We start from the raw sequence: 14641 nt of genomic DNA, 5'->3' as shown, positions 1-14641 counted from the left end.
CATAGTTGATCCCAGGAATCCTATGATGAAAATTACAGGCCTCTCTCATCTTTATAAGTGGGAGAACTTGCACAATTGGTGGCTGACTAAATACTTTTTTGCCCCACTGTATGTTTTGCTCGATAAAGTTCATATTTATATACAAAAACCCCATTTTACTTTGGCGTGTAATGTTCAGAAATGTTTTGCCTCAAACTCCCGTTGAATGAGCACATCAATTTACAGAAATACTCATCATAAGCGTTGATAAAAGATACAAGTGTTATGCATAGGATTATAGATGCTCTTCTCCTTAATGCAACCGCTGTGTCAGATTTCAAAAAAGCTTTATGGCGAAAGCAAACTTTGCAATAATCTGAGTACAGCGCTCAGACATCAAAACAAGCCATACAGATACCCGCCATTTTGGAGTCAACAGAAGTCAGAAATAACATTAGAAATATTCACTTACCTTTGATCTTCATCGGAATGCACTCCCAGGAATCCCAGTTCCACAATAAATGTTAGTTTTGTTCGATAAAGTTAATCTTTGTCCTATTACCTCCATTTTGTTTGTGCGTTTAATCCAGCACTCCAAATTCACTAAGCGCACGAGTTTAGTCCAGACAAAGTCAAAATAGTTCCAAATACAGTTCGTAGAAACATGTCAAATGATGTATAGAATCAATCTTTAGGATGTTTTTATCATAAATCTGCAATAATATTCCAACCGGACAATTCCACGGTCTTTAGAATTGAAAGGAAAGGCAGCTCGCTCTCACGGCCGCGTGCATGTTTGAGCTCATGCCAATTTTCCAGACACATGACTGAATCAGCTCTTATTCTCTTCCCATTCAGAGTAGAAGCCTGAAACAAGGTTCTAAAGACTGTTGACATCTAGTGGAAGCCGTAGAAAGTGCAATATGACCCCACAGACACTGTATATTGGATAGACAATCACTTGAAAAACTACAAACCTCAGATTTCCCACTTTCTTGGTTGGATTTTTTCTCAGGTTTTTGCCTGCCATATGAGTTCTGTTATACTCAGACATCATTCAAACAGTTTTAGAAACTTCAGTGTTTTCTATCCAAATCTACTAATTGTATGCATATTCTAGCTTTTGTGCCTGAGTAGCAGCCATTTTACTTTGGGCATGTTTTTCATCCAAGCTACTCAATACCGCCCCCCTTTCCTAGAGAAGTTAATAGACACAAGATACAAATAGAATGCAGTACAATCATTGAAGTAGAAAACTCTACAGATTAGTTTCAGGCTTATGTACTCACAGGCAGATATGATAACACTTGAACAGGACTTTGGAGAATTTTACATTTTTTTTATTTGTGAAAACAGGAGAAGTGAAAGAGGCTACATCAGTGAAGTTTCACAGCCGTGAAACTATAGGCTCCCCAATCAGGGATATACTGGCCCGGTTACAGGTTAACACCTGCTGTGGGCAGCGCTTGGACAGTATTGGTTATTAATTCAGACTAACAGTCTTAGAATAATCAATTACTGCCACGTTTACACACACACACACACCGTCACCCAATGGGAAATGAAATACAATGCATTTACATGTATTTCAGCCGAGTGTCATCTGGTTCAGTTGGATTTCTGTTATAACCGAGATGAAACAGGAAAAAGGTCAGTGGTCCTGGCATTGGAGTTTGCAGCCGAAGAAGCTTCTTCCCTCATCGGAGCTCTTTCTTTCTCAGTCCTCAATTACATTCGGTCCAAAGAGATGACGTTTAAGGCACTAGGATGCAGTAGAATGTTTGGGTCCTCATTGGGAGAGCGAGAAACTCAGCGGGAGCAGAGCGTGTTCAGCCAAGTTCCTATCAGGAGATGGCCACCTCTGTCAGAGTTGGATTGTGCAAGTCAAAGTTGCATTAGGTTCTCAAGGAGATGGATCATTACCTCTAAGGCGTGGCCGCACCTCACGACGAGCTGATCTAATTTCTGTTTAGTACGTTTTTTTAATTTATAGGGATAGTCGCGGAAGGCGGGCTCAAATGGTCGGATAGAGTGACGTGGGAACATAATTTTCACATGAGATAAACCTGAGATTTCCTCATAAGTGTTCACAAAATGTTAAAATGTGTTTATACAAGAAAAACGATCTCTTGGATGAAGTACATACAGTAGTCCCCCCCCCCCCAACACACAAAAAAATAGGCCATTCAGTCGTAAAGGGAGAGCAGTTTATTTTTCTTATAATAGCCTTTAAAGGGGCGCTGTCTAATTCAGAACTGTAACTTTTGACCTGGAATGTGGTACTTAAGGATCTTTGTTCTCCGTCACCCACTCCGCCCCCCCCCCCCCCCCTTGTTGGCTCTTCGTCACAACATAGTTAAATTGCAAGTTAGGGATGTGAACCACGAAACTCAAGAGTTTTTAGTTCTTCTGTCCTATTTATCAATAATTTAGTCCAGCCAAACCCCATGCTGTGGTAATGAGCACAGTAACATGTAGGTCACATCTAGTGGGCCAGAATGAGCTGCTCAGCTCAATATTATCCAGCTGTAGTACAGCATGTTCTTGTCCTAAACACATACTGATGTCCTGTTTAAAGTGCTCTGAGTTTTCCTGACTACAACTTAAGTCTAGCGTTTTTGCGGGTCAATCAGGTGGTCAGGAAGGTAAAACTCCCGACCCTTCCCAGGAGGACATCCAGACATCACTGTACCTGGGGGTATGAAATTGCTTAAAATGTGAGACTGCTTCTCAAGATATTTGTCAGCCATACAAACTAACAATCCCCCCCCCCCCCCCCCCCCCCCATCTCATCCCAGGAGCTGGAGAAGGTTGAGGCCCACCACCTGATGATCCTGTTCAGGGACGGGGGCTGCCAGTTCCGGGGAGTCTACTCCTTCTTCCCAGACACGGAGGAGATCCTCAAGCTGACTGGCACGGGCCCCAAGAGCATCAGCAAGAAGATGATTGACAAGCTCTACAAGTACAGCTCGGACCGCAAGCAGTTCACCGTCATCCCCGCCAAGACTGTGTCGGTCAGCATAGACGCCATCACCATCCACAACCACCTGTGGCAGGCCAAGAGAACCACTGTGCCAAAGAAGAGTGGGAAATAATCTGTGGAGGCCCTTGGAACTCTGGGGTTCCATTCCACTCTATGGTTGTCCTAGGTTCCATTCCACCCTGCTCTCCTGGATAAACTGCATTGATGTCCACAGCCAATAAACTCCCTCTATCAATCTGAAGGAGAGGCCACATGTATGGACAGACACGTGGCCCCTTCAGTTCACACTAATGTGGGGGGCATGGATGGATGTATGCATCTGTGCTGGTGTCCTGCGAGTGGGATTGTCATCTGCATGAACCAATATGGAGGGTCCTCTTTGTCTGGATCTCAATGTATTCTGTTCAGGGTGTCCATCGATCAATTCATTCGGTTCTGTTTTTCTAAAGACTCTTAAGAGAAGCATGTGGCGTTTTTTCATGTGGTGGATTTCTTTTTACTTGAAGTATTTATTGGTTTGGCACTGAATGGTTGAGCTCAGCTGCAGCGTACATACAGTAGTCCACACAACACCCCCCCCCCCCCCCCCCCCCCCCCGCTCTTATTGGACTGGTTATGACCCTACGAACACCCCTCTCGCTCTTGTTGGAGGGGGTGGGTTGTTCAAAATTTCTCTACTGCAAAATCTGACCTGAAAGGACCTTGTGTCCCTTCAGGACTTAAAGGACCGTTCCGCTGCAACAAAACAATCTGCAGTCAAACAAACTAGAACTTATCTACCAGACAAGCATCGCCAACCTTGCCTCTCCAGTTATCTTTCTGTCCAATGTGCTGCTTTGATCTCCTGTTTGTTACCTGGGCTCCTCCCAGACCATCTGCTGGCCTTCTTCATGTGTCATAGTGGTACTGTCAACTGTCTATTTATTCAAACTTCAACTGCTTTTAAATGCATATCAGCCTGTTGTAGCACTGTCTATCTGGTGTGTAGAATTATGATGGTCGTTTTTAAACTACTCGTCTACTCGCCTTTTAACCCTCTAAAACGAGGGTGTGAAGTCGGTGAATAATAGGCTTTGGTACTGTAGAAAAATGTCACGATGCTTATTTTTTTGTTTTTGTGTTACCATTTTTTTTATATTGAGCAGTGTGGTTGGTTATACAGCAATTGAGCTGATGTTATGTGTTTTTCATCATAACATACATGAATCTGTCTGACATACGTTAGCTAGTTAGACCTAGTCGTGTTTCTCTTCACTGGGCACTACTATGTTCCTGTATAAAGGTGCACTCCACTCATGATCACGTTTCAAAGGCTTTTATCATGCAATGTACCTCCCTCCCTTCTATTCCATGAGTGATCGGCTACCCACCAGGGGTGGGGTCCATTCCATTTCAATTCAGGAAGTAAAATATCATTTAGGCTTAGTTCCTAAATTAACTGAATTGACCCCAACCCTGCTACCCACCCAGCTTTCTCCCCTCCCCTTCTACAGCCCTTTCTCCAGAGAGCTGCATGCTCTTGTTCTGAAGAGTGTGTGCGCCCTGCTGTAACCGGTTTGAATGACATTATTTCATATATTCATAATGGGTTACTCTGTGGGACTGTGGTCTATTTATTTACCTACCAACCAACATTAAAGAACATTCCTGAAAGGTGTAAACAAACACTGCCACCATTTTCCATTTTTCTCTGTCCAAGTGCTTATTATTAGATACCATATGTTGGCCTCAAGAACAACTAATAAGTGTTGCACGTGCACTTTACTTACTGAGTACAAAAAGTGGAATTCAACTTTAAACGGACATTTGAAACGTATTGCAAACGAACGGAACATGGTCGAGTTAAAAAAAAAACTGAACTCCTGTACGCTCCCAACAGACAAACACTACCCTTCCTGAACTTTAAACAAAACACTAAGATTTAACACTGAGCAGTCGATTTAAGAAGTCCTCGTTTCTTCACTACTACGGCTGTCTCCAAAAATACGTAGAATACTTGATTATAATTTGCTGCATTTGGTTTATTTTTTTTAATATATCTTTTCGATGTTAGTGTTTTTATGTTTACTAAAGATTGTATAGGCATTGATGACCATTTGTTGTTACTGTATGCAATTTCCATCCCTGTTCATTTTGACTATTTCTTTCAGATCATACCATCTATTTATTTTAAACGGACGCACTGAAACTGAATAAAATTTTGAAGTTAATAAAACACATTTTCATCTTTTTTGTTCACATTGCTTGTTGAATACATTTGACTTAAAATACATGTTTCAGCCTACATCACCAACAGTTCAATTTATAGTTTGGCATTCATGTGCATGTTCACGACTATTCAGACGCCTACAATACATATTTGCAGTATATTTTTGCATGCCCTGTTTTCACTCCCACACCAGTTACCTAGGGATTATTGATGGCATCTTTCACTTAAATTGAATATCATGTAGATCTAAAGTTCTTTTCACCGGTGCTGGGCCAGAAATACTAATAAGTGAAGTTAAACCCAGATCACAAGTAACCTACAAGGGTGTTAGTGAGATGTGCTGCTATCCCCCAAGCCTCCCTGGTGTTAACTATCTCCCCCACCACCCAACTGGAACAGCGGTGCCCGGCATGCTTCGATGGCAGCAGGACTCATAACCATGGTAAACACCTACAGATATACATAGGCCTGCCATGGCAACGGACAGTTTATTCTCTGCAGGTGGCTCAGTGTCAGGTATTCTGTCACAACATAATCTGTGACTTGCAGGTCCCATCTGAGAGACTAGTTCTAACTCTGTTCTGTGTCTGAAGAAAACTATTACAGAAGCAAACCAGATGCCTGTGCATTTGAGGCCACATTGAATTCATCATGAACGGTGAGTTCTTATTCCTTGTTTGGATGGTTGTCACAGCCATGTATTTGTATTGAAGGTATGCTATGTGCTGAGGTTGCCTTACTATTGCATATCCCACAGTGTCTGCTGCTGGCCTTTCTGTGTTGATGCTGTGTGGGGTTCTGGTCTCGGTGCGCTCTAACATTTGTACTCTGGAGGGTAAGATTTACATCTGTCAAGAGATCCCACAAAGTAAGTCCTTTAGAAACAAAGATATTTGATCACAAAACTAAACATTAATATGGATCTTTTGGCTCTCATCTATGGCATTTATATTGTATATTTGGGTCAATCTATTCTCTACTTAATGATCAACATTCTATAAAATACCTATGAACAAGACTTAACGCCACTACACACTTTTCTTTTTATTACCTCAGGTTACCCTGCTGGCCTGGTCTCTCTGGTGCTCTTTGTAAGTAATGTTGGAGCAATCAACCGTACTGTGTTCAGTAGTGACAACCTGGCCTCAATCACCCGCCTCACCATCAACAACGCTGGTATCACCGACATCGCATCCAGAGCTCTCTGGTTCTTCCGCAACCTCAAAACCCTCAGCCTGGACCTCAACAACATCTCCCAGCTCAACCCAGCCTGGTTCAGCCAACCAGCCATCCTCCAAAACCTCACCCTTATTCAGAACCATATTGAGGTTGTAGAGGACTCCATGCTTAGTGGGTTAACTGGTCTAATTAGCCTAAACCTGACCAGGAATATGATCAAGAGCATTGCTCCTGGTAGTTTTAGCACCCAGACACATCTGGCCAGTTTGGACCTGTCTGGTAATAGGATCGTAACCATCAGTCCTGGTAATGTAGCATGATGTACTACATTACCCATAATGCACCATGTATGATATCCTGTTTTATCTTAGTAAAGAAGTTCCTGAAGCTAACAATGGTGTACTGTCTTATCAATACAGGTAGTTTCAGTGGACTCACTGGCCTAACTAGTCTAAACTTGGCCAGGAATAGGATCAAGACCATCAGTCCTGGCTGTTTTAGCACCCTGACCAGTCTGGCCTACTTGGATCTGTCTGATAACAGGCTGACCAGGGTTAACCCCCAGGACCTGCTCCCACTCTCCCCCGCCACACAGATCAGGCTGGATGGCAACCCCTGGGACTGCTCCTGTGGAGTGGAGGACTTTGTCATCTTCCTCAGAGGTAGCGTTTTCTAGTCATTTGTGGGTAGGGGTTATAGTGGGGTATAAGTACTGAAATGCTGTAAAGTGATCATATTTAGTGTATTTTTATTGCAAAAAGCTTGTTTAATTCAGTTTTTAAAAAATCTACAAATGCTATGAAAATTGTGAAGTGAAACGAATTAATTGGGCTTGAGCCACCCACACATTGTGTTCGAGATGTCACTATTGTGTGTCCAGGTCTGCAGAATGCCTCTCTGCTGGAGAGGGAGATGGAAGTGACGTGTGCCAGCCCTTCAGCCCTGAGAGGCCAGCCTGTGTGGAATGTGTCCAAGTGTTTGATACCTAACCCACAGCCCCAAGAGGATACCCACATACAGCCCCCAGCCATGTCCATCACTGTCTCCACACTCATAGCAGTGATAGGTAGGTTCTGGAGCAATGCTGTACAGTGTACACTACAAAGAAATCAAATAGAACACAATAGTATTGCCTATACATATCTATGGTACAGTATGTTAAGACTGGTTTTAGTCAATCTCATAACGAACAATTTACACTATTATGCAATCAGGCAAAATATGTATCGTGGTCCATTCTGCATATAACACAACAGAATCAAGTGTGAACATAGTCTTCACTAACTCTAGTCTGTCTTGTCTTCCAGTGGTGCTGTGTATCCTGATCTGTGTGGTCTGTGGCCTGGCTGTAGTCTGGAGGAGAAAACGTGAGACCAAACAGGTGAAGCCCAGTCTGGAGACAAAAGAGGAGGAGGAAGCCGCAGAGCAGCCAGACAGTTCCACCCTCCACAGACAGGTGGCTTCAATGTCTGACTGGGATCCAGAGCTTGCTGCAAGGATTTACAGATCTGGAGTCAGAGCCAAGTCTGCTGATGCTGTCCTCTCCACGTCCCAGTTCTGTAGAGCAGAGAGAGAAGCACACAGGGCGGTGGTGGAGACTGAGAGAGAACTATACAGGACGGAAGGTGTGAGAGAGCGCCCGTTAAAAGAGATGAGGAACTCCGAGGAAGAGAAGAGCAAAGAGCCAGGAGATAATGAGTCCCAGGGGGTAGATAGAAACCTGACAGGAAAAGATGATATTAAGGGTGAAGTGAGTCAGGAAAATGACAGAGATGATGGAACTGTGAATCTACAAGATGGCGGCCAAAACATAATCTGTGTATCCCAGGATTCGGAGACCATACCGTACCTGACCATCGGTGCTGACCCGGCCGAACCAAACCTTGAACGCCACAAAGGTCCAAGTCCACAGAAAGTCATGACAAGGATTTCCACTTGGCCCCCCACCTCAGCTCAGTGGCAGACCCACTTCGCCATACAGAGAGAGGGGCTCTGTGTCTTCCCTGAGAATGACCCTGGCCAAGAGGTCGAAGGTGGAACAGAGAACCAATCACCTGACCACGAGGTCAAACAGATCCAGTCACCTGACCCTGGTGAAACCAAGAACCAATCACCTGACCTTGAGCAAGAGTTTAAAGATGAGACAGATAATCGTTCAGCTGATGTTTCTGTCAGTGTTCTGGAATCTTCCCCTTCACCCATTGCTCTGGAGTCTTCACCCCCAGAAGGGGACATGGGTGAGGTCAATGCTGAGGAGAACTGCAGTACGTCTCCAGAGTATGATCCAGTCTCACTGGATGATACTGAACCAGAACCTCTCATTGAGACAAGCGAGACCCTGTCAGACCTGGTCGACACTTCCCTGTCTAGTAATGCCCTGACCCAGACTGAGACCAATCCTGGTCAAGAAAATCCTGAAGAATTGGATAACAAACCCACACAAATTATAAACAGGGCTGTACAGAGTGAAGGCAAATCGAACAGAAATGGGGTGCCAAAGAGAGCAGGCAGGAGCAGAGAGAGTACAGCTCCCCCTAGTGGTGTCTCCCCCAGTGACGACAACCTGCTACTGGATAATGAATACGTCTATATTGACTTGCTGCACGAGGTGGTTCAGAACCAGGGCCGATGGACCAGAGAGAGGTGGAAACAGACTCACCTCAACAAAGCAGCAAGCAAGAGAAGCAAGCACCAGGGACATTAAACTACAGACTGTGGCTTTTATCGTTCAATATAGTCTTGTTTTTTACTTGTCCTGTCTATTGATGTATGTAGTGTTTTGAAAAGTGCTATACATAATAAAATGTATTATTAACTAATGTTTCTCCCCTTTCCTGTGGTGACAAAGGGTGAGCAACCCCACCATTAGAAGTGTTTGAACAAACTACAAGAGTATTTTTCCATTTCAATGTTTCCGGCTGCATGCAGCATTTATTGTTCATATTTTACATCATGGTAGAGAAGTACACATACTTCGGAATAAGAAAAAGTACAAAATGGATCAAACCTTTTTGACAATTAACTAAAAATATGATAAAGGTAAACAGAAGATTTTGTCTGGAGGACATGCATGGTCCCATATAAAGATATCAAATGATATGCTGACAAATAACAAGCGGGAGATATGATTAATTTTCTAGTTGTGATACTTCACACAGGTCACCTAAATGTAGGAAAACATATCTGGTTTGGCAAGCTTTCTCTCAAAACATGCTTTTTGTGTTTGCATGCCCCTTTCTATATTACAGTATGAACTTCAAAAACATATTTTTTTACTGAACTTCTCCAATAAGAGAATTCCCTTGGGGTTCCGTTCACATACAACAATGATGAGGGGGGAGGACACAAGAGGTGATGATCTGTAAACTGCCCTTCTGGGGGCCTGGCTAGTATGGAACATATTTTATCTACACATACATACAGTACTTCAATGGGAGTGGGGACACATTGCATTACATCCCAAAACACATCAAGGACTACTCCAGAGATCTTCAAACTGCAAAATAATGTAAAAGCCTGACTTTACCCACTTTTTTTCCTATCTAACCTTTCTATCAACTTAATCTCATTCATGCAATCAGGCAATGCATGTTCAGAACTACTTCCCTATTACATTTTATAACAAACGAGCAGAAATGGCACATATCAAAATATATTCTGTTTACAATGACAATGATCATTTAAAACTTTGCAAATGTACTTAACAAAGGCCTAGGGCTCTATTCAATCTTTACAGATTCCGCGATAGAAATGTAAAGGTAATTTCCGATTGAGCCGCCATATGCAGTGTTTACAGTGAATGCCGTCTCCGCTAAATTGGGAACAGCCAATGGCAATGTCCTCTTTAGGTATAATGCCAGAAGCTGTTTGTGGATTTGACAGCTCTAACACAGTTCCACCTCTGACACCGAAAAACAACTGCTACGCGGATGTCGTCTAAAGCGGATCGGATTGAATACAGCCCTTAAAGTTGATATATAACACTTCTGACTGTATGGAGACTGTGCGAATACTAAAGTATTTTGTTGTACAGTTAAAGTTTCGGGTTAAAGGGTCATGCTATAATGCTCTATTAACAACCACAGAGCTTAGTGCAAAAATATTTCAAGTCCCATTTGTTTTCATTTGACTAATAATGACCAAAAGAACACTGAACCAAACAATGCGGATAAAAAATGTTAACAATGATATAACCACACATATTAGTCCAAGCAAACACTATCAGAAATACAACAGATAAATAATTATTAAAATATATAAAGCACACACACAATACTACATTTACTGTACAAGTGATGCATGTACAAGTGAAATGCCATATTGGAAGGCAGCTTGCAACACTGCACTCCAAGCCCAGGTACTGGCCATATTAACAGACTTCAAGTAATAGTTCACTCCAACTCATCTTAACATCAGATTACTTTTGATATCTGAAAACATGTTCATTTTGGAGTGAACTATCACTTTAACTATGCCTGTGTCTTATTGTGCAAAATAAGTACTGATAACAAGTGTTCATAACATAGGGATGCCACTGTAAACAGCTGTGAAAGATTATTCATTACAGTAGAACAAAGTCCTGTCAGAAATGTGGAATGATTGAGCATTGGCTTTCGTAGAACATTGACTGATACATAAAGAAGAACCAGAAACTGTATGGCACAAATAGAATGACGTAGGTGCATGGCGTAATTTATTAAGGTTCATCAATCCATTAAGTATTCTATACTTTTTAATAACAAATAGCATGATATTCGAGAAAAAAAAATGTCATACAGAATGAGCAATAAAAGATGGTGTTTAAAAAAATTGCTTATAAAAGTCTTCCCACTGGCCACATGCTGTTTTCACATAATTCTAATGAAATTACGTTGAACCAACGTGGAATAGATGTTGAATTGACGTCTGGGCCCAGTGGGTTGTGCTCATAGGGAAAATAATAAGTTCTCATGTACTTTCATGATTGATGTGTATGAATACTGCCAGGAATTCTTGTTAAGGAATAACAATTTCTGTACATGACTTGATTTTGCAACTGATATTCACACAGTCTACACACACACACACATGCCAAGTGTGCTTGGTGTAGTTCGCAGGCCAGCCATTTGGGTAGAGTTTGCCCTTTTGACACCTTTCTATTGGTGCTAAAGTGCAAGCAAGCTCCACCCACCTAGTATGCCGACGAGCTAAATCAAACAAACCTCTAAATATTCAGAGCATCACATGACCTCCGACATAATCTGTCTCTCCTCTCCTTTGGTTGGTTACCAGTATGTTTCCATCGACTGGTGCATTGTTCATGTTCTATCTTTTGCAAAGAGGGCCATGTCTGAGTCTTTGTGTCTGATGCTCTCTCTAAGGGGTTAGGTTAGGTAATGACGAGGCACTCTTCATGCATCCTCCCATAGCAGCTCAGTGACACGTGTCTCTCTGTAAGTCTGACACAGGGTGGAGGGGGATTGGAAGGTAAGGGTGGGCAAGGGCAGTGGGGATCTTCCCCTTGTATGGCACAAATAGAATGTATCGTGCAAAGGCGGTGAGACAAGGGGGCAAGAGGTTCGGGGGTGGTGAGACAAGGGGGCGAGAGGTCTGGGGGTGGTGAGACAAGGGGGCGAGAGGTTCGAGGGTGCCAGGGGGGCGAGGGGATTTCAGAGGTGGGTCTCATCCCTGGTCTCTGTGCCAAAGTCCTGCCTCGTCCGGCCGCCGCCGCTCTGCCCCTGAGCCGCATCCTCGGGCACGTCGGGCCCCGCCAGCGGGTCGGACCGGATAATGTAGCTAGAGAGAGAGGAGGACAAAACCAACTCTCTTGGGTCACATCCAGATATTTATAGAACACACTACTAGATAACTGTACTGTCCTATACCCACGCTAGTGACCAGTCGACACAGCTTGGTACAGTATAGTACCGATACTGTAAAGAAGAAGGGATGAAAAGAGAAGAGACGCCTCTCCTGCTGGTACTTACACAATGTCATTGAGCTCCAGCATGGTGTCTGGAGGGGGGTTGATGAGAACGTAGGACAGAGTGTTCTGGTGATCGTTCATCTCATCTGGAACAGAACAGATGCAGGGACAGCTCTTAGCAGCAGCTCTGGCTGTACCAGTACCTCACAGTCACCAATTACACACAACATTAGGCAACTAATGGTCCATTTAGAAAATGGAAGTATAGGATTCCCTGATCTTCAGTAAATAAATGATATACAGTAAGAGCCGTTTTAAGGGCCGTTCTGGCTGGACAAGGCTTATTTATATATAGTAAGCCTACAAGTCCTGTATGATAAGTCCTGTGTTCGTTTTCTTAATGTCTATTCAAATACAGTATAATCAATGGTGTGTAACTGAATATCCCTTGACATGGGATACTTTGATGTCCTGTGCTTGTCTTGGAGTAGGATCAAGTTGCCCCTGGACACTGATCTAAGGTCAGTTTCCCCCTGATCTTAGACCTTTGCCTAGGGGGGGGCAACATCTATTCAGAGTGAGTGTCTGTGAGTGAGAAGTGATTGTGTTTTACCTGTTTCGCGTGTATGAGTGAGAAACTGTGTACCTGGGACAGAATGAGGCTCAAGCTTGGAGGGTAAAGTGCATCTGCTTCTCCAAACCCACCTGTGTTTGCCCCTTATAATGCCAGGCGGGGTGGGTAGGAGAGAGAGAAGGTCTAACTGTTACTGACAGGGCATGGCTGGTACAGGGTAGGCCCATGCTGCCACAAGGCAAGCGCATCCCTCCATGCGCAGTTTAAGAAAGACATGCAGACACTGTCCGCATCGATTCACCTTCTGCGCATTCCACACGTCGGCCTGGTCACTCACGGCGACAGGTCACCATGGTTGCCATGCCAACGACACTCAGCCCCCATATAAAAATGTTGACACACCCACAAACACAACTAGAACATGCTCTTGCATCCGGCAGGGCAGACTCAACCAAACAAAGTGAGGCTCAACCAATCTTAAGAGTGAAGCAAAATACATTGGGTGTGTGGGATTAGAAGGGGTCCTAATATAGAGTCAATCTAGGATAGTCTTTCAGAGGGCCTAAAATGTGATGAATATTTTGAAATCATATTGTATTTAGGCTAATAAAATGCTAAATGTTTTTTCTGTTAGCAACCATTGTTATATTCTTCAAGATTCTCAGTGTAGCTTTGGTTTGTTGATAGTAATGTACTGTTGACCTTCCCGAACAACACAGTCATAATGCTTTCTGCTCCACTCTGTCCCATCCCGCTGCACTGTAGTGTATCCAACACTCGTCTGCCCTGCAGTAACTTGGTAGTCTGTCTGGCCGTCTCTCACCTTCCATCATCGGTCAATAAGTCCTAGTTCACACAGGTTGTACAACTGATGTACAATGCATTTGAAACAACTGTTGTGTACATCAGTTGTACAATTTGAACTAGGCCTAAGTCTCCCACTTCAGTCCACACAACGCAGAGGACAGAGAGAATGAAAGACTGCTTGTCTGCCACCCACCACTGCCATCATCATTATCACACAGAGTCATGCAGCAGTGCTGTATGATTATGATTCTCCATCTAACCTGTTCTGGTCTCTTCTCTTAACGGATGCTCTGAAATTCCCTGCAACTCTAAGACAGTCAACACTGTTAACTCACAGGCTACTGTCGTACTTTCATTCAATAACACAACATTCTGACTGCCTATACTAACATACAGTAGCCTAGCTATTCAAAACAGGTACTAAACTACTAGTATGACATCGATCTATCCACTATGTATTGTAATGAATATGGTACCATCTTCAACCGATCTCGCCTTTTAAAAGGGATGGTGGTATACCACCACTTGAGATGTCTTACAAAGTAGAATATTAGAAGCATATACAGAGCCTTCGTAAAGTATTCAGACCCCTTGACTTTTTCCACATTGTGTTACGTTACAGCCTTATTCTAAAATTGATTAAATTAAAAATAAATCCTCAGCAATCTACACACACTACCTTATAATGACAAAACAAAAACAGGTCTTTAGAAATTGTTGCAAAAAATATATAAAAATAAAAAAATAAACAGATACCTTATTTACATAAGTATTCTGACCCTTTTCTATGAGACTCGAAATTGAGCTCAGGTGCATCCTGTTTCCATTGATCATCCTTGAGAGGTTTCTACAACTTCATTGGAGTCCACCCGTGGTAAATTCAATTAATTGGACATGATTTGGAAAGGCACACACCTGTCTATATAAGGTCCCACAGCTGCATGTCAAAGCAAAAACCAAGCCATGAGGTCGAAAGAATTGTCCGCAGAGCTCCGAGACAGGATT

At 43.0% G+C, this 14641-nt stretch overlaps 3 protein-coding genes across 5 annotated transcripts in view; 2 read left to right on the top strand and 1 right to left on the bottom strand.

Annotated features, from left to right (window-relative positions):
- Positions 1 to 5177, top strand: part of camsap1b (calmodulin regulated spectrin-associated protein 1b) — a 49051-nt gene extending 43874 nt beyond the window's left edge. For all 3 annotated transcript variants that reach the window (XM_014171184.3, XM_014171182.3, XM_014171183.3), the window contains one exon: positions 2778 to 5177. In XM_014171184.3, coding sequence (XP_014026659.2) covers positions 2778 to 3074 — 297 coding nt within the window. In that variant the 3' untranslated portion in view covers positions 3075 to 5177. The remainder of the gene's footprint in view (positions 1 to 2777) is intronic.
- A 349-nt stretch (positions 5178 to 5526) lies between these two features.
- Positions 5527 to 9169, top strand: LOC106585219 (uncharacterized). The gene is made up of 6 exons (XM_014171185.3): positions 5527 to 5829; positions 5929 to 6039; positions 6228 to 6656; positions 6770 to 7012; positions 7231 to 7416; positions 7658 to 9169. Exons 1-6 carry the CDS (start codon positions 5823 to 5825, stop codon positions 9052 to 9054), a joined length of 2373 nt encoding a protein of 790 aa, XP_014026660.3. The 5' UTR covers positions 5527 to 5822; the 3' UTR covers positions 9055 to 9169.
- Positions 9170 to 9259: 90 nt separating this feature from the next.
- kcnt1b (potassium sodium-activated channel subfamily T member 1b) overlaps positions 9260 to 14641 on the bottom strand; it is an 88386-nt gene continuing 83004 nt past the window's right edge. Inside the window, exons 30-31 of the mRNA XM_045706785.2 lie at positions 12317 to 12401; positions 9260 to 12125 (exon numbers count right to left, since the gene is read on the bottom strand). Coding sequence (XP_045562741.1) covers positions 11999 to 12125; positions 12317 to 12401 — 212 coding nt within the window. The 3' untranslated portion in view covers positions 9260 to 11998. The remainder of the gene's footprint in view (positions 12126 to 12316; positions 12402 to 14641) is intronic.

The sequence above is a fragment of the Salmo salar genome, chromosome 24 (genome assembly GCF_965601325.2).
Source record: "Salmo salar chromosome 24, fSalSal1, whole genome shotgun sequence".
In the NCBI taxonomy this organism is placed as follows: domain Eukaryota; kingdom Metazoa; phylum Chordata; class Actinopteri; order Salmoniformes; family Salmonidae; genus Salmo; species Salmo salar.
This window is presented reverse-complemented; position numbering and strand designations above follow the sequence as displayed.

What these genes read in the sequence shown, in the direction of transcription:
- LOC106585219 (XM_014171185.3), top strand. An exon ending in GATCGTAACCATCAGTCCTG is followed by an intron (nt 6,657 to 6,769) that starts GTAATGTAGCAT and finishes TTATCAATACAG; the next exon opens with GTAGTTTCAGTGGACTCACT. An exon ending in CACACTCATAGCAGTGATAG is followed by an intron (nt 7,417 to 7,657) that starts GTAGGTTCTGGA and finishes CTTGTCTTCCAG; the next exon opens with TGGTGCTGTGTATCCTGATC.